Below are 25,542 nucleotides of genomic sequence, written 5' to 3'. Positions count from 1 at the left end.
CCATAATGCTGGGGAAAGTTGAAGGCAAGAGAAGAAGAGGACGACCAGCAGCAAGGTGGATGGACTCGATCACGACAGCCATGAATGCAGTGCTGAGAGACATTAAAGGCCAAGTTGAAGACAGATCATCCTGGAGAGAATCTATCTATGTGGTTGCTAAGAGTCAACACGAACTTGATGGCACTTAATCACTTAACCAACCAATCAACCAACCAACCAATCACTCTCTTCTGTCGTCAGTGGCCCAGAGGGACGGACATGTATTTTGCCATAAAACTGGGATCATCATTAATAGTTTAATGAAAGACGTTTTGATTACAGAAAGGCGAGTGCAGACTGCTCTCTAGCCTCCTGCTGTTTGTTGTTTTTCTGCCCCACCTCCAGTCTAGAACTGAACTAAAACTGTAAATAATCTAGAACTTGGCCTGGACCAAGAGAAATGCAGCAAGCACCACAGTTCCCTGCTTACTGAGCAAAGAGGCACCTTTCAAAAGAGGCCATTTTCTTTATCGAGCATTGGGGAGAGCAACTGGCCCTTATCCACCCCCAGCCCAGCATCCCACCAGTGACTGTTGCTGGTATCTGTCTTATGTTTCTTTTTAGATTGTGAGCCCTTTGGGGACAGGGAGCCATCTTTATTTATTTATTTCTATTTCTCTGTGTAAACCGCTTTGGGAGCTTTTGTTTTGTAGTAGTTGTTACAGAACAGTACACAGGCTCAAGCACAGCATTACAAATACGTCCATGTACATACTATAGACTTGTGATATATGAAACACAAGGGAAAGATGAAACATCTAAGTACAGGATATCTCTTACAACCTGAAAACATTTATATTTTCCTCACAAATACAATTGGCAGCCCCCCGGGGCCTGTTTAGAAGATTAGGAAGGGGAGGCCCCAAGAGCCAACATAGCGTAGTGGTTAGAGTGTTGGACTAGGACCGGGAAGACCCAAGTAGTTCGAATCCCCATTCAACCATGAAACTCACTGGGTGACTCTGGGCCAGTCATGGATCTCTCACACTATACTACCTCACAGGGTTGTTGTTGTGAGGATAAAAATACCATGTACGCCACTCTGAGCTCCTCAGAAGAAGAGTGGGATACAAGTGTAAAAACAAACAAACACAAAAACAAACAAATAAATAGGTTTCGCACACACGCACACACACACACACACACACACACTAAAATGCCATGCTGGGTGGGAGGGCATTGGGAGGTCTGCGCTCTTGGTGCCTTCCCTTCCCAATCGCAGGGGCACGGACAGTATCACCTGAACTGGCACACTGTTGATCTGTCCCATGATGAGCTACCAGCTGGCCAATCCTGTTCCGGAACATCGCTCAGAAGAGCCCTGCTGGATCAGACCCAAGGTCCAAAGTTCACAATCCTGTTTCCTACAATGGCCCATCAGATGCTACCTCTGAGAAGCCCACGAGCCAGGTTGCAGTCATAAGGCTTCTCCAGCTGTTGCTCCCCTCAGCAACTGGTATTCAGAGAACGACTGCCTCTGAACATGGAGGTTCTATAGAGCCATCAGGACTCATAGCTACGACAAAATAGATATCCTCTTTGTATTCATATCTGAAAGAGCTTCCTTCATCACCCATGAATCTATCGAAACTCCTGTTATCAACACGAGGGGCCTTCACCCCTTTCTGCGGTGGTAAATTCCATGGTAAATTCCACACCTCTTTGGGGAAGTCTGGCCACTGACTCTCCCACACACACACACACACACCCCATTTTTCACTGTACATGACTTATAACAGATTCTGGGCTACCCCCCTTTCACGGAACTTGATTCCTCAATTTGGCATGGTTAAAATTCGAGGCTGTAAGTTGCCCGGAGCACAATTGAGGAGGCGGCATTGATTAAATGTCTAAATATGTCCCTTGTGAGTGATTGACCTTTTATGGTATCATCACCCAGTGGGAGGATGACACAAAATCTCATTTTTACTCATCCCCGGACACAGATCTGATGACAGGGCTCAGGGTGGAAGTTGTAAGCTGCTTGCTATGTGGGCTGGGCTGGTGGCATGAACCACCTCTGGGCCACATGGGCAGCTGCCAAAATTCATTCCTTCTCGCCTGCCTTCCACATTCACATCTATTAGATCCCCAGCCATTATTTCAAGACGTAGACCACCGTGAGCGGGTTGTCAGAAAGGCCATATGAAAATATAGGAAAGAAAACAAACCGATCAGGTGCACTGCTGCCATAGACACATTGCATGTGACTAGCTGGAATCACATAGGATCCCGCTTGGAAACATTATGGCCCCTGTATGTGCAGAAGTATATCTCTGCAGGTACCACATTGATTCTGAAAGCAAAAGGGTGTTCAAAGCTGGCCTGCAAAAAACCAGTCTTACAGCTGAAAGTGTCTTTGTTAGGTAGATAGCCAGAATGTTCAGCAGATGTCCCATCAAATGGGAGATTATTGTTAGGGAAAGCTTTGACATTTGAGAAATTTCTCTGCTTTTCTGAATGAGATGCCCAGCAGAGGTTGAAGAAGGTCCCCCCCCCCCACACACACACACTTTCGCTCTCTCTCTCGCTCTCTCTCACACACACACACACGGCAGATGTAAGGAGTGTGTATATCTCTATCTAAGATGCTGAAAGGCATCATCTCATACTGTGTGGGAGAAGGCAATGGTCAACCCCTCCTGTATTCTACCAAAGAAAACCACAGGGCTCTCTGGGTCCCAGGAGTCGAGATCGACTTGACGGCACACTTTACCTTTATAAAGCAACTGGCAGTCTTGGAAGAGAGAGGCCAAGAATTTCTAGCTGAATTAGCTGAAACTGTCTGGGGGTACAGCCTTGGGGTGTCCGTGTCTATCCTGGGGCCTGCCTCATAGAAGTGCCCCCTGTTTGCCCCCACCAGTACCCTGCTTGTACATTTGTAAATAAAGCAAATAGTACAGAGACACCGTGATCCTCTGTGCTCTCTCATACAAAGGAAGGTAAACCAGAGCTGCCCACAGACCCCACTGAAGTGCTAGAAGGGGTCCAGGGTCAGCCCTGGGGCCTTGCCTGAGCAACAAGTAATACCATATGGCTACCATTCGTTCGCCTTCTCTCCTGCCAACCCTTGGCCTCCTGGTCGCTGCTTTTGCTGCTGCTTCTGACCCTGCCAGTTCCTCTCCATGCTCCCAGTCCCAGCCTCCCAAGCCCAATGGACCTCCCAGCTATTGACCCAGGCTTAATGCCTGATATTAGATGAACAATGCTACCTTTTCTTGACTAATGCTGCTTCTGCACGTCTTACAACAGCCTGACACAGACAGAAATTAAGCAGGGAAAGGTTTTTCCTGACATTAAGCTTCTGGTGACTGGGGTGGGAGAGATGTGGTTTGGGGCTAGGTGGCCAGATTTGGCTTTTAAAAAGCCAAATTATGGCTTACGGCCCATTTGACCCATGAGTATACCCCTTAGGTTCTGGCAGGGGTACAGCTCCTGCGGGGAGAGCTGGTCTTGTGGTAGCAAGCATGACTTGTCCCCTTAGCTAAGCAGGGTCTGCCCTGGTTGCATATGAATGGGAGACTAGAAGTGTGAGCACTGGAAGAGATTGCCCTTAAGAGGTGGTGCCTTGGCCACAACTAGCTGTCTGTGCACTTCACCAGTGCTGAACCCCCAACAGGGCCTGAGACCCGGCCTGTGGCTCAGAACTGTTGTCAACTCTTCTGACTGAGCCAAAACTGCACAGACAATCTTAACTAGAGGTTAGCAGGATAGGAGTGAGGCGGGATCTTTCAGGGACAGCCTTTCCATGATGCAGGGTGAGGTGTCACCTCAGGTGTGGGATCGGGGCAGAAAGGGTGGCAATTGCCTGGCCCCAGCTACCACCATGGGCTCACCCTAACACTCACTGTCAACACCCTTTCTTTAAAGCTCTAAACAGCTTGGGACCTGGACGCTTTCCAGATTAGCTGCTCAACAGCAGCAAAATGCCTCCGTTCGGGAACAGTAAACAGCAGGGGGAGCAGTCTTGTGGAACTGGAAAAAACAGCAACTTCCTTATGTCGGATATACAACATCCTAGCTCTATATCTCAGTGATTAAATTCGAAACAAGGCATTGGAAATGTGAACGGCTCCCTGTTGTCCACATAGGGACTGCGGTGTCACAACGCAGGAAGTATAGAAGCACACTTCAGAGATACGCCGTGACCCTGTTGCAGGGTCTAATCTGGAAAGCACCCAGGCTACCTGAGAGAGCAGCTTGTTTCACCTGTCCATACATGGACCCTGAGATCTTTTTTAGGGGTCCTCCTCCAAGGGTTTCCACCAACTGAGGAGAGGCAAGCGAGTCGGGTCTTGTGGTAGCAAGCATGACTTGCCCCCTTAGCTAAGCAGGGTCTGCCCTGGTTGCATATGAAAGGGAGACTAGAAGTGTGAGCACTGTCAGATATTCCCCTTCTTAGGAGCCACTCTGGGAAGAGCAGAAGAAGGTTCCAAGTTCCCTCCCTGGCAGCATCTCCAATACAGGGCTGAGAGAGATTCCTGCCTGCAACCTTGGAGAAGCCGCTGCCAGTCTGGGTAGACAATATTGAACTAGATGGACCAATATTGAGCTAGATGGTCTGACTCAGTATATGGCAGCTTCCTGTGTTCCTATGTAAGTAGCTACTAGAGCGAGAGCCTTTTTGGTGGTGGCACCCCATCTACATAATAGTTTCCCCAGTGAGGCTCGCCTGGCATAGCCACTTTGTTCTTTTAGATGCCGGGTGAAGACCTTTCAGTTCACCCAGACCTTTTGTAATTTTTTTTAAACAGTTTTTAAAACGCTTTTGTATTGCATTTTGTATTTTATTGTAATTTTGTTTTGTTTGTTTTAATTGTATATTTTACTCTATTGTTGTTTTATTGTGAGCCGCCCAGAGAACAATTTGTTATGAGGTGGCTAACAAATAAAGTTACTATCTTCTATATATTTATTTCTGTTAGACGACGTAGCTGTCACTAATCCCATATGTGGCAGCTCTCGTGAGAGTTCGCGAGCAGCTGCTGGATAGGATTAGCGACGGGGACTGGGGAGAAAACAGGGATGCCGGCCAGCAGCTGGAGGAGGCAGTGGTGGCGGGCCGGGGCAGGCTGGCTGGCGGAAGAAGGCAGTGGCAGGCTGGGCTGGCCAGTGGGTGGTGGGCCAGCCTGACCCGGCCAGCAGGAGCAGGAGCTGGCGGCGGACTGGTCCGGCCGCTGGGAGGAGAAGGCGGCAGCGGGCCAACCTGGCCCAGCCGGTGGGAGTTCGTGGCTGCTACTGGGAGTGGGCGGGCAGGCAGAAGGAGGTGGTGGGCCAGCTTCCCAGATGGCCCACCAGCCAGAAAGCGTGGAGCGGGGGGAGGGAGAGGAAGCAGACAAGCCCGCCCACCTGCCCGCCAGAAAGCCGGGCGTGCCAGGGGGGCGGGAGGAAAAAGCATTGGTGATGGGTGGGTGGGCCGGCCGGAGGGGCAGATGCTCTGTGCCTGGCCCAGCTAGTTCTCATTCTTTCTCTCGCCTCGTTGAGGCACACACTGTTTGTTCTCCCCTCCTCACTCCAGTCTGGGGTGCCCCCCTTCTTCCCCTGCCCCCAAGCTGAGCTAGGCAGATCCCTGCTGCCACCCCACGGCCTTGCTTGCGGGCCTAGCCGGAGAGTGCCTGTGAGTCACCACGGCTGCCTTGGCACACCCCCCCCCCCATGGCTTGAGAGCACGGCTGCCCATTTCGCCTCGGGCAGGAAAATGTCTGGGGCCACGTGGGGATATCTGGGAGGTCAGAGTCAACCCGCTTCCACTGCCCTCTCTGGCCCCTTCAACATGGCCACCAGCTGCCTCGGCTGGAAACTCTGTCTCCATCCCTGAGGGAGAGTCAGCTCTGAGGCTGAGCAAGCAGCACCTTCCTGGAAACAGGCCAAGGCTGACTGGCAGGAAACTCCCACAAACAGAGAGGAGGAAGAGGGACCCGCCACAAAGGCCAGAGCTGGGCGGCCGGGCCGGGCCGGAACCTCCCCTTTGCACCCCACGGCTGCCTGCCGCGGTTCTTCTTAAGAGCTGCCTTCCCCTGCGTGACCTTGAGATCGGTGCCAAAGGCCCTCTTCGGTCTTGTCATCGGGGGGGGGGGCATGAGAAAGGGGGGTTCTCTGTGGTGGCACCGCACCTAGATGGTGGCGTGCCCTGATATGACGGCTGCCTTCTACTGAGTCAGGCAACGCATCCAGCTTGGCAAGTATTGCCTGCACTGACCGGCAGCATCTCTCCAGGTTTTTGAGTGGGTGCCTTTTCCCAGCCCGGCCTGGAAATGCTGCTGCCAGGGACTAAACCTGAGGACTTTGGTGTGCAAAGCAGGTGCCTCTCTCATGACCTTGTAGAGGTTGCCAGGCAACTCCTTTGCTTGCATTTAGGTCAAGGGTTACCAGTCTTGGGTCCCCAGATGTTGCTGGACGGTCACTCCCCTCATTCCCAACCACAATGGCCGGGAATATCGTCCAACAACATCTGGAGACCCAAGACTGAGCAGCCCCGATTTAAGTGGACTATTATCATTATTATTACATTTATATCCTGCTCTCCCTCCAAGGAGCCCAGAGCGGTGTACTACAGACTTGAGTTTCTCTTTCACAACAACCCTGTGAAGTAGGTTAGACTGAGAGAGAAGTGACTGGCCCAGAGTCACCCAGCTTGTATCATGAAGCTGAATAGGGATTTGAACTCGGGTCTCCCCGGTCCTAGTCCAGCACTCTAACCACTACACCACGCTGGCTCTTCCAGGCTGGATCTTTTGTATTCCAGCAGATTTAATTTCTCATGGCCGCTGAGCAGCATGGATGAGGCTTTTTGAGTTTTTGTTGTGACTTAAATGCCAAAGTTTGGACTGACTGTTTGAGTGTTGTTATGCACTTTGAAGGTCATATTTAGAAAAGTGGTATACACCGTGAAAGAAAAACAAGTCAATCAACTATGACAATCAGACCCAGATGATGAGGTTCAGAATACCCTACATGACTGCCCGCCTGAACACTTTATGTGTGAATGTATATCAGTCAATATATCTGTCAGTCAAGTGCAACCATCAGTGGCCTATGGCCACCTGTCAAGTATTTATTAAAGCCACCACACTGCACACCTCTGATGGCTACTGGTGAGGACAGCTTGCAAAGGGAATTAGATAAATTCAAGGAGGGGGAGAGGTACATCAGTGGCTATTATTATCATTATGTGTATGCTGCTTCCGCATAAAATGCTCAGTGTGCCAGAGGTAAGCAACAGAGCAAAGCCAATAAAAGGTAATTTTTCAAACATCAAATATAAACCATACGAACAGTTGCCACAGAAACCACACAAAAAAACCAGCATCCACAGTCAGGCAATGGCTGTCTAAACAAAACAGTTTTCACTAGGCAACGGAAGGCAGCCAATGAGAGGGTTGGGTAGGCTTCTAGCAGAAGGAAGTCCCATAGTCTTGGTGCTGCCCCCGGAAAGTCCCTGTTTCTGATCACCGTGAACGGGAATCCCAAAGGAGGCCAAACACTGAACAGAAGCCCTGCTGAAGATCTTAGCATGTAGGCAGGCTCACATGGGAGAAGATGGTCCTTAAGGTACCCTATTCCCAAGCCATTTAAGGCTTTCAAGGGTAGCGACAAGCATTTTGAACTGAGCCCGGAATTGAGCAGATCAAAAGCAGGGGAGTCACACAAGACCTGTATCAAAAGCAGCCTGGTTGCAGCATTTTGGACCATCTGCGGCTTCTGGATGCTTTTGAAGAGCAGCCCTACACTGAATGCAGAGTTCCCAGCTTTGGATTCCCAGATGTTGTTGGATTACAACTTCAGCCATTGTGGCTGGGGTTGATGGGAATTTGTTGTTCAAGGCCATCTGGGGATGCAGGCTTGAGAACCCCTGCAGGATGGTCAACCCTGGATGTGACCAGGCATGAGAAATCATATCCAGATCTTCTGCCTCTGCTCGAGGGAAGGGGGCCGGGCACACAAGCCCACAGGAGCAAGGCAGGCAGGGTTTCCCCAGACTGTGGACTTGATCCTTCACAGGGAGAGCTACCCGGCCCAGAGGAGGATTTCCACCCAGGAGTGTAGCTATAATTGAGACGATGGGTTCAATAAAAACCCCAGGGGCTGGCTCCAAGGGGCTGCCAGGGAGAGGGGTGAACATGGGCCCCCTCTCTCCTAGCGATGCCCCTGTTTCCACCTCAGCCCAGACTGGACTTCCTTCTGACCAAAAGCAGTGGCTTTAATGCCAGGATTTCATCTCAGTGTGTTACTCTACACCCAGCCCATCCCTGCAGTCAGGATCCGGTGGAAGCGAGAGGGAGGGCTGGGTGTCATCTCCAGATGGGTGAGAACCCAGCCCAAACCTCCAGATTGCTTCTCTCAGGGGCTTCGTGCAATATGTTAAATAGTCTGGGGGAGAAGATGAAACCCTGAGGGACCTCACAGGTTGACGTCTACAGGCGGCCAAACTGCCCTCCTCCACCAAGTACTTTCTTGAACCAGCGGGACACAGTGCGCTTCCTAACCCCAGGCCTGCAAGGCGGGCCAGGAAGTGGCCACAGCTGATGGTATAGAAGAAGGGTTCCCAAACTTGGACCCCCAGATGTTGGATTACAACATCCATCAATCTCAGCCATAAGGGCCGGTGATGGGTATTGTAGTCCAATCACATCTGGGGACCCAATGTTGAGAATCCTCGGTAAGGACTGATTTATTTATAGTTCAATGTCTATACCGCCTTTCAGAAACTTACCCCAAGGGGGTTTACAAAAATTAAAGTACAATAAAACTCCATAAAAATCACATCAAAACATTAAAATCAGTTAAAACAATAAAAACCATAACACATCTAAAAGCAACAATCATAAAAAGACAGAGAGAACAGCAGGAGAGCAGAGAGACCTGGCAGCTCCTAAGAGGTAAGAGCCTGAACAAATAAAAAGGCCTTTCGTGGTTGTTTAAAAGCAGCCACAGATGTCAAGGAGCGGACACTCACTGGGATAACATTCCAGCACCTGGGGGCAACAACAGAGAAGGCCCTGTCCCACGTGCATGAACATCTAGCCTCTCTCAATGCCTGCATGCGGAGCAAAGAGCCCTCCGACGACCTTGTTGGGCAGACAGAAACCCTTGGGAGTAGGTGGTCCTTCAGGTATCCAGGGCCCAGACCGTTAAGGGCTTTACCTTGGATTGGTTATTTTAAACACTATAGGGGAGAAGATGAAACCCTTGATGGACCCTGCTGGTTGGAGGCCATGGGGGTCAAAGAGCACTCCCCCACAAACCACCTTCTGGAACTAGCAGCATGCAATGCTTTGTAACCCCATCCCTGCAAGGTGGCCCGGAAGGATACCATGGCCGGTGGCACAGAGGTCTGCTGAGAGGTCCAACAGAAACAACAGTCAGGGACCCCACTTTCTGTCCAGTTTTTGGAGAAGGTTGCCCACCAAAGAAACTTCAGTCCCCAGACTTGGGGGGCGGGGGAGTGAGCTGGGAAAGGATCCGGAATTGCCTGGAGTCAGGTCGCCAACATCTGCTCAAACACTTTGGTCCCAAAGCAGCTGGGTTTCATGAGATTTTTCTTAGCAGAGGTGGAAGAACTCCCTTGAAGGGAAGCCACAGTTTCCTTTGAGGAAGCAGGCACTACACCCTACCTACACAGGCCTCACAGCCCATCGAGCTGAGCCGCCTTGGCTGCCTGAATCAGCTGCAACAAGCAAGGGTCAAGAAAGCATGCAGCTAGCAGCGTCCCTCCACGGGTTCCTGCCCACATCCTCAGGCAGAACAGCTAAAAAGAGTCCACGACCAAAGGGCACGCAAGTGCCAAGGCCGCTCCAGGAAACCTCCTCTCCGTGAGGAGCCTAAGCTGGGTGGCTTATGGAACCTCCATGTTCAGAGGAGCCTAAGCTGGGTGGCTTATGGAACCTCCATGTTCAGAGGCAGTATACCCCTGACTGCCAATTGCGAGGGAGCAACAGTAGGGGAGAGCTCTTGCCTTCAAGCCCTGCTTTTGGATTTCCTGGGAGCATCTGGCTGGCCTCTGTGAGATCTAGCTCAGCAAGGTGGCTCTCATATGCTTAATGGGTATTAAGGACGTAAACACAGCACACCCCAAGAGAGAGATTCCTCAAGTCAGGGGTTCTCTGCTCCCCCCCCCAAATATCATTGGACTACAACAGCCAGCATTCCCATCCACAATGGCCAAAGGCCAACGACCTTTGGGGACCCAAGGCTGACCACCCCTGCCAAAGGCTACTACAAAAGCATTGCATTAAAAGGTCCATGACCACCCCACCACCTTTTGCACCCTAATCCCTCCCCACCCCACCCAGTTCTTGCACATCCTGGTGCCTGGGAGCTACCTCAGCTTCAGGTTGTCCATGAAGTCCTCCATGGTCACCTGGTCCAGGAGGACAAAATCCGCCTTCCCAAACTCCAAGCTCTCCTGCTCAGCCATGCTGCCCGGTGAAGGCGCGAGGCCCAGCCGCTCACTGACAGAGAGCCAGAGACTCTGTGGGTCTACTGCATCCCACCAGCCGAGCAAAACGAGATGACTCAACTGCTGCCGGGTAGGACTTCCTGCCCTGAGGTTCCTTTGCAGAAGAGGGTGGGGTCCCGTGGTTAGTGCAGACTTCAGTTTCCTGGCCCTGGGATGTCATCACAGCCCTTTGCTCAGTGGAGAAGAGCCACCCAGAAAGCCAACGCACACCCTACAGTTAAACTTTGGGGTGCCTCCCAACCTGTGGTACTCTAGGTGTTGCTGGACTACAACTCCCATCATCCCCCAGCTACAGTGGATAATGGCTGTGGATGATGGGGGGTCATAGTTCATAGCAACATCTGCGGTACCACAGGTTGGGAACCCAACAGGTTGGGAACTTAATGCAGCAGCCAGGGTCTTTACTAAGGCACCTTGGCAAGCACATGTGACGCCTTTGCTCGTTCAGTTGCACTGGTTGCCGGTTGAGTCCTGGGTTAAGTTTAAGGTATTAACCTTAACCTTTAAAGCCCTACACGGTATGGGCCCTCCATACCTCCAAGGCCTCCTGGTTCGATGTGTCCCTTGCCGGGTCCTCCTGAGATCAGCCACAAGTAATGCCTTGGTGATCCCGGGCCCTAGAGATACTAACGGTCTCCCGGATACTATCAGAGCTCTCCATGATCTGTTGGCTTTTCGTAAGGCATGTGAGACTGAAATGTTCTGTTGGGTGTTCGGTCGCTGAGATAGCTGGTCATAGAGTGATCATGTAATCCATGGTTATTATGTCACGTGGAATGAGTATTGTATGGGGTTGTGGTTTATGAGGCTATGTAAGATACATTTTTATGAAATTGTGTTGTTGTGTACGTTTGCTTGTAAGCCACCCTGAGTCCTATGGGAGTAGGACGACATATAAATCGAACTAAATAAGACAAAAACAGGGGTGGCCTACTGAGGCTCTCTGACTGCGGGGGGACTACAACACCCATCATCTCCAGCAGCAACAAATTACCACCAAGGGCAATGGAAGTTGTAGTCCACCCACCACTGGAGAGCCTCAGCTTGACCCCCCCCTTGAATGAATCATGGGGGGCTTTGGAAACGGTGGCATGACACAGGTTCAGAAAGTGCCGAACTGTGCAGAAAGAGATAATTCACCCACCCCGCTTAGTACTAGAATTCTGGACTACCCAGTGAAGAGGATGAGCAGCAGGTTCATGGCAGACGTTGAGGAAAGAATGCCAACCATATCAACTTATCTTCTTTGCTGCCACACAAGAGGTGGTGCCGGCCACTAGCTTGCGTAGCTTAAAAGTGGGGAAAGGCAGACCAAGGCATGGAGGACACGTTAGTACCGTATTCATGGCTGTTAAAGGGAACCATCACGACCAGACCCAGGCTCTCTCCAGGGCTGAGACGAAGCTACAGGGGATGGTGCTCTCTCGACTGCAGAGGTAGGCGACGTGCGGCTCTCTAGAGGCTGCCAAACTACTACTCCCATCATCCCCAGTTGTAATAACTGGTTAGGGTGGCTGGGGTGATGGGTGTTGTAGTCCGGCAACATCTGGAGCAGCACTCATTGCCTAGCTTTGCTCTCCTTTGGGTCTCCTGAGGTTGCTGGACTTCCACCCCCATCATCCCCCAGCCCCAATGGCCAGGGCACGATGGGAGTTGTAGCCCAACATCTGGGGACCCAAGTTTGAGAAGGCCTGGCTGATATGTTCTTAAAAGCCTTAATGAACCTGGTTTGGCTGGTTAGAGTGCTGGACTAGGACCGGGGAGACCCGAGTTCAAATCCCCATTCAGCCATGAGACTTGCTGGGTGACTCTGGGCCAGTCACTTCTCTCTCAGCCTCACCTACTTCACAGGTTAGTTGTGAAAGATAAACTCAGGTATGTAGTATACCGCTCTGGGCTCCTTGGAGGAAGAGCGGGATATAAATGTAAATAATAATAATAATAATAATAATAATAATAATAATAATAATAATAATAATAATACAGAGGGGCAGTTAACATGTCCAAATGGATCGGTTCAAAAGATGGATCTGCCAGGTTTGAGGGATGCAGACCCGTTTTCCCTGTAACAGGGACTCCCAGATGGTGTTGAGTACAACTCCCAGCATCTCCACCTGCAATGGCCTTAGGCTGGGGCTCATGGGAGTTGTAGTCAACATCTGGGAATCCTTGTTTCAGGGAACCTGGTGCAGACATAACCCAGGGTTGTTTCCGACAGACTCCAGCCCTCAGCTCAACTTTGGGCTGCTTTTCGATCGGTGGGGCAAGCTGCATGCACAGTGAAATGCCTCCTCCCTCTCTTATCTTCTCCACCACTGAGATCTGGACTGCAGGCTTCTTGGGCAGAGACCTCTGTGGCATTGAATTGGTGCTGTCTCTCCATGCCAGTCAGCCAATCCCCAGACCATCAGCACACAGCTGGAGGCTTCTATGATACAGAGGGGTGGGTGGGCTCCTTCTGCAGAGTAAGGGGACCAACACTGTGCTCCTAGAAAACAGAGAGAATGAAGACCACCTTCACATAGAGAGAACCACCCCTTCTTGCTGGCCTATTTGATAAAACACCAGAACAGGGACAAGATCTCAGGCTTTTACTCCCTAGGCCCAGGGCTGCTAGGTCTCTCAGCTTTCCTGCTTCTGTTTGTCTTTTTTTGCGGGTGGTGGTGGTGGTGGTGTGTGTGTGTGCTTGTAATGGTTTTTATTGTTTAACTGATTTTAAGGGTTCAAATGTGATTTTTATGGTGCTTTACTATATTTTAACTTTTGTAAACTGCCTGGGGATGGCTTATGAAAGACAGCATAAAAATGAAAAGTAAATGAACCCAAACCAAAAGGAGAAAGCAACCAGTATTTACCCAAATAGAGGACAACTCTGAATTCAAAATGGCCCTCTTTAAATATAGAAATTATACCTGTATTTACCCAAAGTGCAGAAGGCTCTGAATTTATGACCCCTCGCTCCCAATTTCTAACATCAAAGAACACATAGGAGACCCCTGCATCTTTGTCCTGTCTCTAATTTTGTAATATGAAAGATGATGTATTTATTGCTCTGGGATTGTACTCTAATTTTGGGCTCTGACACCCTTTAAAACCTGTGATGTAAAGAGATTTTGTCTACTACCTGTTTTGTATACTTGAAAAAACAAATTTTGCAATATGAAAAAGCCCCTTGAGAACCATGGGGCAAACTAAAGTTAGGAGGAAGAGGAGGAAAAGGTACAGGAAGAGACATCTGAGGTCCACGGCCTGTCCAGTTTCTTTTGCAATACCGCCCTCCTGCAATCACTTTCCACTTCTGCCTGCTTTGTCACACTGACGTTCAACTCCAGCCTTCAGTCCATGGCTGTCATTTCCTCTTTTGAGAGGAATCAACACAACCAGAGGATAGGTATTTGGCCCAGGAGACTATGTTGGTCAGCAAATAGTAAATATTCTCATAGGAAAACATCCCCAAATGGAAGCAAAGTTACGACAGGGCTACACATCAGTGTATGCACACACGTGTGCAAAAGGCAATTAAACTCTCCATCCAGGAGTGAGTATAGCAGGAAAGCTGTTCTTGTGGTAGTAAAAATGAATTGTCCCCGTTGCTAAGCAGGGTCCGCATTTACTCATATTGATTTATCAAATTTGTAGACTGCCCCAAACTTCTGTCTTTGGGTGGTTTACAACATAAAACAAACCGAGACAAAAATAAAAACCTTACAGAGAAGGCCTGCCCCTGTGTGGCCACCAGACGAGCGGGTGGAAACTGCAGAGGATCCTCTCTGGATAATCTCAATGGGCAGCAGGGCTCACGGAGAAGACACTCTCTCAAATGCCCAAGGCCGAAGCTGTTTAGGGCTTTATTATAGTTAGAACCAGCACCTTGTATTTTGCCCAGAAATGTACCAGTAGCCAGTGTAGCTCTTTTGGTATAGTCATATGGTCTCTCCAAGATGACCCACCGGGCTGGACTGTGTACAAAGGCAGCCCCACGTAGATCGCATTGTTGTAGTCAAGCCTGGAGGCGACCACCATATGTACCACTGTTCTGAGGTCGTTTACCTCAAGAAACGAGATAAATGGGAGACTACAGATGCCACCTACTGAGGCAGCAGGGAAGTAACTTGACTAGCAAGCCAGAGGTTGCCAGTTCTAATTCCCACTAGTATGTTTCCCAGACTATGGGAAGCACCTATATTGGGCAATAGTGATATAGGAAGGTGCTGAAAGGCATCGTCATCTCATACTGTGGGGGAGGAGGCAATGGTCAACCCCTCCTGTATTCTACCAAAGACAACCACAAGGCTCTGTGGTTGCAAGGAGTCGACACCGACTCGAAGGCACAAGTTTACCTTTACATGTGGCCATTATATTTATTTTCATCTATTACTTATTTTCACTTTGGGAACTTTTGTTGAAAAGCAGTATATAGCTATTTGTCATATCTGTATGTGTGAGGACTGTCAGATATTCCCCTTAAAGGGTGGGGCTGCTCTGGAAAGAGCACCTGCCTGCTTGCACGTAGAGGACCCCAGATCCCCTGCCTGGCATCTCCAGGATAGGGCTGGGAGAGACTCATAGGAAGCTGCCATATACTGAGTCAGACCCTTGGTCTACCTAGCTCAGTATTGTCTTCACAGACTGGCAGCAGCTTCTCCAAGGTTGCAGACAGGAATCTCTCTCAGCCCTATCTGGAGATGCCAGAGAGGGAACTTGGCACCTTCTGCATGCATAAAAGCATGCAGGTGCTCTTCCCAGAGCAGCCCCATCCCCTACGGGGGATATCCCACAGTGCTCAAAGAAGTAGCATCTCATTCAAATGCAAACCAGGGCAGACCCTACTTAGCAAAGCAAACAATTCATGCTTACTATCATAAGACCAGCTCTCCTCCCAGACTCCAGGCTGCAACCTTGGAGAAGCTGCTGCCCATCTGCATGGACAATACTGAGTTAGATGGAACCGTAGTCTGCCTCAGTAGAAGGTGGCTTGTTATGTTACAGAAAGGCAACAGGTGGCAACCCACTATACAGGATACAGTCAAGCAAAAGTACAGGTCTAATTTGGTCTCATAGTAATATATTTTATAAGGGATAAACCCACCCAATTTTTAAGAACTGGTTTATTGATTTTGGCTACGTTTTCAAGCAGAGCTCAATGTATTTCTCCCCCTCCCCACTAAATATAGGCCTTCCTTCTCCGTTTCTAACAGCCCCCTTTAAGAGGGAAGGTTTCGGAAGGAAAGCCATTCTCCTTCTCAGCTGCTTTTACCTCAGGAGGACTGAAGCTGGTATCCCAAGAGGCAGAAGCTGACGGCCCATGCCCACCCGAGAGCAATTTCCTAAACTTAGTTTTGAGGTGGCAGCCAAGTTCTGCCAGGGCTGTGCCACTTCTGGCCAGAGGCAGGGACATCCCTGGCAACAACTCCTCTGGACAAGTTCCCTGAACATAGGAAACCAGCGTTCCAGAGGGGAGTGTTCCAACTCCCCCAAACGCGATCGTTGTGTGTGTGCGCAAGGGACCTTCTTTCCGGGTACAGAGCACTCAACAGTGAGCCCCCACCCAACAGCCTGCAGTGCTGTGTTCCAAAGTGATACAGCCCAGACCGACTCCCTCCAGGAGAACCAGGCTTCAGGAAAGCTGTGATCAGACACAGACCTTGACAGCAGAGGGAGATTGGTGGGAAAAAGAAATCCTTCCCCGCCAGCCTTGCTTGAGGCCCCCACAACCAGAGGCCCTCATCTCCAACAAGACCACCTGCTGACTGCCTTAGGCTCTGCAAGGGCGGAAAGCATCATCAGAGCCGGCGGCCCCCCGCCTCCCCCGGAGACCAAAAGTTAGTTCCAGGTTCCAGAAGAAAGGGTGTTGTGCTTCCTGTTTGAAACTGAGCTGCTAGCATGCAAGGTGGCGGGGAACCAGAAACTAAAATCTCTCTTCAAAAGGGGAACAGCTAGCTATGTCACAAGGCCACACATGGCTGGTGCATGAACCTGCACTCGGGGACCCGAGGCCAGAGAACACGCAGCCCCACAGCAACATCAGCGAACTTGGCAAAAGGCGGTCCGTATACAAGACGTCTCTATCCCAAGGAGCTGACTCTCGAACTGAACTGACACACACAATGGGGAAAGCAACAAAGTGGGGCAGAATCAAGGAGGAAGAATTCACCGTCCACACCCCTCCTTAGGAACACAGGAAGCTAACAGCGTGATGGGCAATTGCTTTCCGTCTCATGGTGGTAATACAGGATGGGCAGAAGCTGCTATGGCATGATGGGAATTGTAGTCCAACATCTGGGGACCCAGGTTAGAGAAACCCCCGTGCTGTGGAATTCACCCCTTCCAGTCAAAAAGTGAGCACGATTCATTTATGTATTTACCTTAGCAGCCTGATGAGCTCATAGGAACATGAGAACATAGGAAGCTGCCATATACCGAGTCAGACCATTGGTCTATCCAGCTCATTATTGTCTACACAGACTGGCAGTGGCTTCTCCATGGTTGCAGGCAGGAGTCTCTCCCAGCCCTCTCTTGGAGATGCTCCCAGGGAGGGAACATGGACCCCTCTGCATGCCAGCAGGCCCCATCCCCCAAGGGGAGTATCTTACAGTGCTCACACACGTAGTCTCCCACTCAAATGCAAACCAGGGTGGACCCTCCTTAGCAGAGGGGACAATTCACACTTGCTCCCACAGCTCTCCTCTTCCCCTCCATCTCTGCCGCCTTCATCGGCTCACCTTTGCCCTGCCACTTGGCAGCCAGAACTAGGAGGTCTGATTTGATAGGGAAGGGGAGGGTGGGATGGGATGGGAGCATCTGCAGCCCAGTGAAGAGGGGAAGCCCACCAACCATTGTTCTGTGCGACACCCCCAGGCGAGCAGCTCAGCAGGCTGGCCCTGGCCCTTGTCTGAGTTCCCCCAAACCAGAACTCCGGCCTTGTACCCGATGCTTGTGGTGTGGTTCTTCCTCCCTAGCCCCAATGGCCAGGATTCAAGGGCTGAGAACCCCTCCCTGAAGGTGTTTACTTCTCAAGAGGAAACACTCAAGACATACAAGACCAAGAGGAAACGTGACTACTCCCCTCTGCATATTTATTAAAAGCATCTTGTGTGCTTTGACCAGATACTTCCTCCTTTGAGCATGTTCCAATTCGACACCCGGGCCGGAATTAGTCAGCCAGTGACTAAGAGCTAAACCCAGTGCAGAAACGTCACGGACTCCACCAGTGTGCCGAGTGCAATGCCGCCTAGCTGGCTGAATGTGAAGGGGGAACAGAAGTGGCTGCTGATCAAGGAAGCTCTCAGGAGGCCAGGCAGGCAGGGATCTCCTTCTCCTCATGTGATCTAGAAAGCAAGAGGGAAGAAATGGGAGAGAATTCGCACAGCGGAAAGGCAGCATACAAAGTAGAAAACACACAGAGAAGCTTTCCCTGCTCCCTTCCAGTGTTAGTGGAGAGCTAGCGTAGCTGCCGCAACTCAAGGCCTCCCGATTCCAAAGGTGGACCTCCCAAGCTTTGCGTTCAGCCAGGAGTTCCCAGGGCCACTGTGGCTGGAGTGGATGGCAGCTGCAGTCCGACCACATCCGGGGACCCAAGGCTGAGAACCCCGACATGAAGAGCAGCGGTAGTTACAACGGAAGGAGTCCTGCTCCTCCTCTTTCACACACACACTCACACACCCCTCCAGAGCCGATCCTCTTCGTTCTCCTGGGCAAGGCTTGTCTGGGATTTCTATAACCTCACTCCGAAGTTGGAGCCGAGCAAGGCCTCAAACCATCCCAGGTCTGCTCTTGCAAGCACTACAGGAATGATCAGGGTCATGGAGAAGACCCAGCCACGCTGGAAGGCTTGCGAGGAAGGAAGCGAGAGAGAAGAGCCCAGGATCAAGGGGGAGTTGCTGCCAGGGTAGGCATTCTTCCATTCAGCCACCATTTGTCAAATGAAAGCAGGTTACCAGCCCTTGTGGCAGAGGAATGATGGTCCCCAGTCAGGAGCACGGTTGAGATCAACACTTTATACAGACCTGACTCACACCAAGTCAGACCCTGTGTCCACCCTGTCCAAGGAGGACAACTCTGACTAGCAGCAGCTGACCAGGAACTCTGGCCAAGGTTCCCCCCAGCATCTGCTACTCGGGGTCCATTCTTATCAGAGAGGCTGGAGGTCGAGCCCAGGGGCCTTCCCCTCCACAGCACAGGTGTATAAACATGCCCTTCCTGGTGCATGATGGGGCAAAATCAGCTCCAGGAGGGAAGCAAGGGATGGCTATACATATTTTTACTCTTGTAAGAGAATAAAGAGGAGGGGGGAAAGCTAACACGCGTAAGAAAAGTTACACAGCAACTCTGCCAGCACAAACCCCCTCCAATAAGTTCTAGTCAGAACTAACCCAACTACTCTCTTTTATAATTTTAATTTATAATCAGCATCTTCACAAGTTAGCCCACTTCCACCTCCAACGTACATGCGTCTGCCATCTTGAATCGGGGTGGCTGACATCCCCACAAACTATGCCACTGAGGTGTGAGGTGCCCCTATGTATCCTCACAGCTGTGCTAAATTTGGTCCAAATCGGTCCAAGCACTGCGAAGTTGCTGGGGACAGACACATGCAGAGCTGGGTGATCTCATAAGCTGACTTTCCTTAAGGAAAGTAGACCAAAAAGAAGGAAAAAAGACATGTGTGGTCAGGGCAGCCCTTTGGCGGCGGTGCTGCTCCAGGGGTCAAGAATGAGGCTCCCTCAGCCAGGTTCCCGGAGCTCAGTCCCTGCAAGTGTGAAGCAAGGCAGGAGCACCAGTGTTCCCTCTAAGAGGGACTCCCAGATGTTGTTGACTACAACTCCCAGAATCCCCAGCTGCAGTGGCTTTTGCTTGGGAATCATGGGAGTTGTAGTCAACAACATCTGGGAGTCCCTCTTAGAGGGAACACTAGGCAGGAGCACAATACTCACCTTTCACCAAGAAGGAACACAGATGCAGCTTCCACTTCCAGTCTCAGAGCTGAAGCGGGCGTGCAGAGATTCAGCCCCCATCAGGCAGGATGCATTCCAGCTGCTGCTGACCTAAAGCTCCAAGGACAGAATCCGACCCCTCTTCATTGGGTTCTGCTGGATCTCACCTGAACTAAATAATCTCACATCTTGGACTGAAAGAGAGAGAGAGAAAGGAGACATCTGGCACCTCACCCAGGTAACCCTAGAATCGCAAGAACAGGAGGCAGGACCTGTGGAGGTCCCAAGAAGACGGAACCTCCTCCTTGACCACCTTCCCTGCAATCTGTGCAAGTCTGGGAGGGGGGCACAAAAGAGGTCTCCTTTCTCCACCCCCCAATTCCAAACAGTGCTCACACAAATTGGTAGGTGCCTAAGCACTTGTGTTCACTGAGCAGCGGAGCCTGCTTTGGGATATTTTTGGTGGAGCTTTTTTGCTTTTCTTCAATGGGAGGCCCCGCCCTTGGGAACCGTCAAGCAAAGCTACCCTGAGTTTCGGTCGCAACCCTCCCCACTCTGCCTGGAGGCATTACAGAGGAAGGAGTTCAAAGGCTATGATCCTGGGATAAGCGACTACATGAACAGGCCCACAAAAAGAGAGAGAGAGAGAGAGAGAGAGAGAGAGAGAGAGAGAGAGAGAGAGAGAGAGAGAAGACAGCTACCATGAAATCTGACCATGCTGAACAATCCTGTGATGCAGATTAGACACAGAAACCTGTGGCTGAGCAGAGATTAGAATTCACGACTTCCCAAACACCCCCCAACACTCCAACCACTACACCACACTGCCTTTGTGCATTCAAGGAAGGAAAAGGAAAGCGAGCCGCTGGTGCCGGTGACGCAGAGAGCGCCAGCCTGCCTTCCTGCAGCCAGCCAGGAAAGGCTTGTCCAAGATTTCTATAACCTCACTCCGAAGTCAGGGCAGAGCAAGGCCTCAAACCATCTGGCGTCTGCTCTAGCAAGCGCTACAGGAATGGACAAGGCCACGGAGCAGGCCTGGCCACGCTGGAAGGCTTGCTTGGCAAGGGGAGGCCGCAGAGGAGCGGCAGCGGCGGCTTGCGCAACTTTGTGCACAGGACTTACAGCCGGGTCCAAAGCCTCCTTCATCTCCCTCGGAAGTGCACGCAGGATGGCGACCTTTCTGGCTCAGCTCCCAGCCTCACTCAGACACCAGCGCTGCAAGGGAGAGACCCAAACTGCAAGAGAAGAAGAGGAGGGGAAGTTTGCGAGAAGAGCCCCTACGGAAGCGAGGGCGCTGCCTTCTAGCAAGTCAGACCCTTGGTCCGGCTAGCTCAGGACGGTCTGGATTGACTAGTAGCCGCTCCCCAAGGCCTCGTAGGAGCCTCTCCCTGCCCTACCTGGAGAAGCCGGGGTTGAACCGGGGGCCTTCGGCATGCATGCAAAGCAGATCCTTTGCCGACGGAGCTACAGGTGGTTGCCTTTAGGTGCGGGCTTTGGGGCATTTACTGGCGAGCAAAGGCTGGCACCAGGACAGCGGCTGGGGCTAGCCAAGGTCTTGCTTCTATCCTCCGCTTCAGGTTGGTCATATTAACAGCAGTTCTCTGGGGATTCAAGTCAAAGCAGGGATTTTCAAACATGGGTTCCCAGATGGTACTTGACTACAACCCCCAAATGGCCACTGGAACATAGGAAGCGGCCATATTCAGAGTCAGACCACTGGTCTATCCAGCTCAGTATTGTCTTCACAGACTGGCAGCGGCTTCTCCAAGGTTGCAGGCAGGAGTCTCTCTCAGCCCTCTCTTGGAGAAGCTGCCAGGGAGGGAACTTGGGACCTTCTGCTCCTCCCAGAGTGGCTTCATCCCCTGAGGGGAATATCTTCCAGGGCTCACACATATAGTCTCCCTTTCATATGCAACCAGGGCAGAGCCTGCTTAGCTTAAGGGGACAAGGCATGCTTGCTACCACAAGACCAGCTCTCCTCTCCATTGTGCCCAGGGATGATGGGAGTTGTAGTTCAGCAACACCTGGGGGACCCACTTCTGAGCAGCCCAGATTCCAGTCTCCATGCAAAGCACTTGCTCTACTAGCAGCAAGAAGTCCTCCTCAAAAGAGATCATGGGTGGGGGCAATGCAAACCCCTGGTCTAAAGCCCACAGAGCTATTAAGCCCATTCTGGGACAACATGGAAGGAGCTCTGAGAAATGAGGGGTGGGGAAACAAACAGTACAAAGAACGGAATGTACTTTATACACAAAGCTCCACACGGAGCGCAAGTACATTCTAAGCACATTTGGACCTCATGTTACTAGTCCATACCGTATACTTTCTCTTCTCCACATAACACGTGGACTCTGTGCAGAACTGGCAGTAACAAGATTAACACTGGAGGAAAAAGAGGCCCCCCTACTGGAAGCAGAAAGGGGGAGATGGACAAGCCGTTGCGTCTTGCAGAGAGAATCGCACCAAGAAGCCCAGCTTAACACTAAACTACAGCTCCCAGCATCCACTACTCCGCAATGCCCCGCTTTAACCGGCTGAGCGGGAAGGCCTGCGCCCTCCTGGGTAGGGTAGTTCACAAGGCCCCAGCAAATCAAGGGGTGATCAACCCGCACCTGCATGCGGTTCCCAGAGGCGCCAGCCCGCGGCTGAAGATCGCCACCCTCCAACACCCCAGAGACACCAGCACCTACCAGCAACCCGCTTGGCCGCGAGCGGGGCTCCGCTGCCCCGGATGGCAGCAGATTCTGACTCCATGTTGCCTGCAGGGGACCGGTGGCGAGCAACCCGTCCGCCACCCTGCTTCTACTCAGCCCCGCCTCTCCATGCGCGTGACGCTATCACGACACGTACCGTCCTCCTTTAGCGTCAGATCTTAGACTTAGACCATGGTGAGTCTCTCCGCTGCCCCCTAGCGGCTCAGGCAATTTTTACAGACGCCGCGGCTCAGGCGCTGTAAAGAGCAGCTGCACCTGCCAATCAGCATCCGGCGTGGTGCAGAGTGGGCAGAGCCGACGGAGACTTCAAAGAGCAGAGCGGGAGGGCCGGCGGAGACTCTCCAGTTGTTGTCCAATACGGTGGGTGAATGCAGCGACTCAATAACTGGAGAGTCTCAGGTGGCCCCCACTCAAGCCCTGGAAGGAGAGCTGGTCTTGTGGTAGCAAGCATGAATGGTCTCTTTTGCTAAGTAGGGTTTGTATTTGCATGGGAGACTCCATGTGTGAGTACTGCAAGATATTTGCCTTGGGGATGGGGCCGCTCTGGGAAGAGCACCTACCTGCTTGCATGCAGAAGGTCCCAAGTTCCCTCCCTGGCAGCGTCTCCAGATAAGGCGAAGGGAGACTCCTGCTTGCAAACTTGGAGAAGCTGCTGCCAGTTCTGTGTAGACAATACTGAACTAGCTGGACCCAATAGTCTGACTTGGCAGCTTTCTGTGCTTGAACTGAACCACTGAACATGAGCCTTCGTCTCTAGTTTGATTTCCAGCAGCTCCATGGAAAGCCAAGGAGCCAACCGGACTCTGCTCCTGTTCCCACCCTTCTTTATTTTAGGCAGGCTTGGAAGTTGCCTTTCCCTGCTCTGTTATTAAGATAATCAAGTTATCTAATAGAAGCTTCTAATCCTGACATGAGAACATCATAAGAGCCTTGCTGGATCAGGTCCAAGGCCCAGATACATTTAATGTTAATGATTTTAATGTTTAAATGATTTTAATTGTAAAGTGCCCAGAGATGCAAGTTTTGGGTGCTATAGAAATATGTTAGATAAATACATAAATATGATATATAATGACTTGAATAATTTTTTTAAAATGACATTTCCTAAGAGGCCAGAATCCTTCCTGCTGAGAATAACTCAAGGAGAGTTCTCCAGAAGAAACTTAACACTTTTAATGTGTGCAACCATGGCTAGAATAGTATATGCGTAGAAATGGAAAGATAATACAATGCCCTCAAAAGAAAATTGGTTGATAAAAATTTTGGAATACACTGAGATGGCAAAACTTACAGCACTCATAAGGGATGAAAACTTGGGAATGTTTCAAAGAAGATTGGGAACCATTCTTACTTTACTTAAAGAACTATTTTTTCAATATGGACCTTTCAGCAGGGTTTGAAATTTAATAACAGCAGCAGGTTGGTTAGGGTAAAATCGAGTTTGCAGTGTGGAGTATATATGTTTTGAATTATTTATAGCAATGGTAGATTTGTAGAGCTAATATGAACCGTGCAGGTAAGTGGGAAGTCAATATTTACTTAATTAAATGTAATTGCATTGTTAAGATATTGTTAAAACCAATAAAATTTTAAAATGTGAAAAAGATAATTAGAACCAGAAGACAAAGCAGCGACTCTTCACGTTTTGTTTTGGTTTTTACTCTTTGGGCGAACCTCCCTCCTTGCTGCACATGCGCACTGGCCACTCTCCGTTCCGCTGAAGCGGTCCCTCTGTCCTTCTCTTAGCTCGTTGTCCCTTGGAGGACTGACGTCAGTCCTCCGAAGCCCGGCTCCGAGAGGGCTGAAGGAGGCAAGCGCGCGGTGCACGCCGGGAATGCCGACGCCCAAGATGGCGGCAGGATTGAAAAGTTGTTGCCGCGGCGGCGGCGCCTCTTTCTCGGGCTGAGGTGCCTGCTCTTCCGGGGGCGGTCATGGCGGCGCAGTGAAGGGGCGGCGGGGTGGGGACCCGGGCGGGGAAATGCCGCCGGGCCCCGCCTGAGACATGGAGGAGGAAGGCAAGAGGGGCAAGAAGGTGAGTGAGGGGCGGGGGAGGGGCTGTTTATTTAGGCTGGAGGGGGGAGGGGCCGAGGAACTGGCGCCTGTGGGGGAGGGGCGGCTCCTCTCCCCAGGGATAGGAGGGTGGACGACAGACCATAATATTCACTCTAGATTGACGTGTGTTCGTGCTCTTTGCTCCCCCCCCCGTTATCAGTCAATGAGATTCATAGATAGTTTCTTTTCTTTTTCTTCCTGCCAAATTTTTAAACCCCCCCCCCCCCAAGAATAACAAGCTAGCAGATGCCCATAGCAAACCTTCCTTGTTTGGTGGTGCCTGCCCGGTGTTCTCACACCAAAGGTGTATGCTTGCCAGGCTCATCAGTGTAATCTTTCCATATGTTAAATTTAAGCTCAAAATGTGTATCTTTCTTTTCCCCCACACAGCCCTCAAATAGTACTATTCGCAGACATATTTCACAGTTGGCAGACAGGACCCTCTTTTGTTCGGTAGCGTTGCTCCCTGTTATCACAGCAGGGAGCTATGCTGGACCAAATCTATGTTTTATATTATTGTCATCTCTTTGGCTTTGCTCAGAGTGTTACATTGAAATAACTAATACCACATTGATTGAAACAATCAAAACCAAAAACATTGCAGAAGTCTTTTCGTCACCTGCAGTATATTATGTTATATGCATTTATACTGTATCTGTTTGTCTTGGCTTCTGGAGCAAAGTGTGATAGTAAAGAGACCCAAACAGTTTGACTCTTTCCTGTTAAGAAACAACCACCACCAAACCATCCTCAAGAATAATTTTTAAATGTTTTAATTTCCAAATGGTGCAGGTGACTGTACTTGGGATGAAATCCTATGCATGTTTGTTTGTAATCAAGATCTATTGTATGTTTGGTTTTTCTTAGAGTAAATAGGATTGTATCATTATGTTAATATAGAATACCTGCAACTGAAAATGCATTTGGCAATGTTTACTGTTTGAACAGGTAGCTAAGAGAAGTGTGTGTATTCATGTTCATGTATTTTCATGTACGTCCACCACAGTCAAAAATACATCTGCTCTTCATGCTTTGATGTGCAGATAATCCGTGTTACTGCATTTGGTTACTCTTACTCTCAGGTTAGTGTGCTTAGGATTGCAGTCTTAATGTTTCAAGATGTGGGGCTGCCCTTGTACGTAGTCCGGAAACTACAGCTGGTTCAGAATGCGGCAGCCAGGCTGGTCTCTGGGTCATGTCAGAGAGATGTACTGAAGGAGCTACACTGGCTGCTGATATGTTTCTGGGCAAAATACAAGGTGCTGGTTATAACTTATAAAGCCCTAAACAGTTTGGGCCCTGAGTATTTAAGGGAACACCTTTTTCTGCATGAACCTCACCGCCC

The 25,542-nt window shown here is 50.5% G+C and overlaps 2 protein-coding genes, 1 long non-coding RNA gene and 2 other non-coding genes across 10 annotated transcripts in view; 1 reads left to right on the top strand and 4 right to left on the bottom strand.

Moving 5' to 3' along the window:
- MYO1G (myosin IG) overlaps nt 1–10,489 on the bottom strand; it is a 78,965-nt gene extending 68,476 nt beyond the window's left edge. For 3 of the 5 annotated variants that reach the window (XM_053265749.1, XM_053265750.1, XM_053265754.1), the window contains exon 1: nt 10,362–10,489. In XM_053265749.1, the coding sequence (XP_053121724.1) occupies nt 10,362–10,456 (95 nt within the window). In that variant the 5' untranslated portion in view covers nt 10,457–10,489. Of the gene's footprint in view, nt 1–3,251; nt 3,349–6,065; nt 6,091–10,361 lie in introns of those variants that run through there. The other 2 variants (XM_053265752.1, XM_053265751.1) reach the window with 2 other exon arrangements.
- A 7,068-nt stretch (nt 10,490–17,557) lies between these two features.
- On the bottom strand, nt 17,558–22,275 carry LOC128330156 (uncharacterized). The gene is made up of 5 exons (XR_008309984.1): nt 22,122–22,275; nt 20,829–21,032; nt 20,554–20,666; nt 19,432–19,625; nt 17,558–17,826 (listed from the first exon to the last, which is right to left on the bottom strand). It is a non-coding gene; the product is annotated as an uncharacterized LOC128330156 (long non-coding RNA).
- LOC128332192 (small nucleolar RNA SNORA9) lies at nt 18,198–18,335 on the bottom strand. Its single transcript, XR_008310610.1, has one exon. It is a non-coding gene; the product is annotated as a small nucleolar RNA SNORA9 (small nucleolar RNA).
- On the bottom strand, nt 20,353–20,490 carry LOC128332193 (small nucleolar RNA SNORA9). Its single transcript, XR_008310611.1, has one exon. It is a non-coding gene; the product is annotated as a small nucleolar RNA SNORA9 (small nucleolar RNA).
- Nucleotides 22,276–23,947: 1,672 nt separating the features above from the next.
- Nucleotides 23,948–25,542, top strand: part of CCM2 (CCM2 scaffold protein) — a 52,309-nt gene continuing 50,714 nt past the window's right edge. The window contains exon 1 of one of the 2 annotated variants that reach the window (XM_053262553.1): nt 23,948–24,177. In XM_053262553.1, the coding sequence (XP_053118528.1) occupies nt 24,148–24,177 (30 nt within the window). In that variant the 5' untranslated portion in view covers nt 23,948–24,147. The remainder of the gene's footprint in view (nt 24,178–25,542) is intronic. The other variant, XM_053262552.1, reaches the window with a different exon arrangement.

The sequence above is a fragment of the Hemicordylus capensis genome, chromosome 6, assembly GCF_027244095.1.
Source record: "Hemicordylus capensis ecotype Gifberg chromosome 6, rHemCap1.1.pri, whole genome shotgun sequence".
Classification (NCBI taxonomy): domain Eukaryota; kingdom Metazoa; phylum Chordata; class Lepidosauria; order Squamata; family Cordylidae; genus Hemicordylus; species Hemicordylus capensis.
This window is presented reverse-complemented; position numbering and strand designations above follow the sequence as displayed.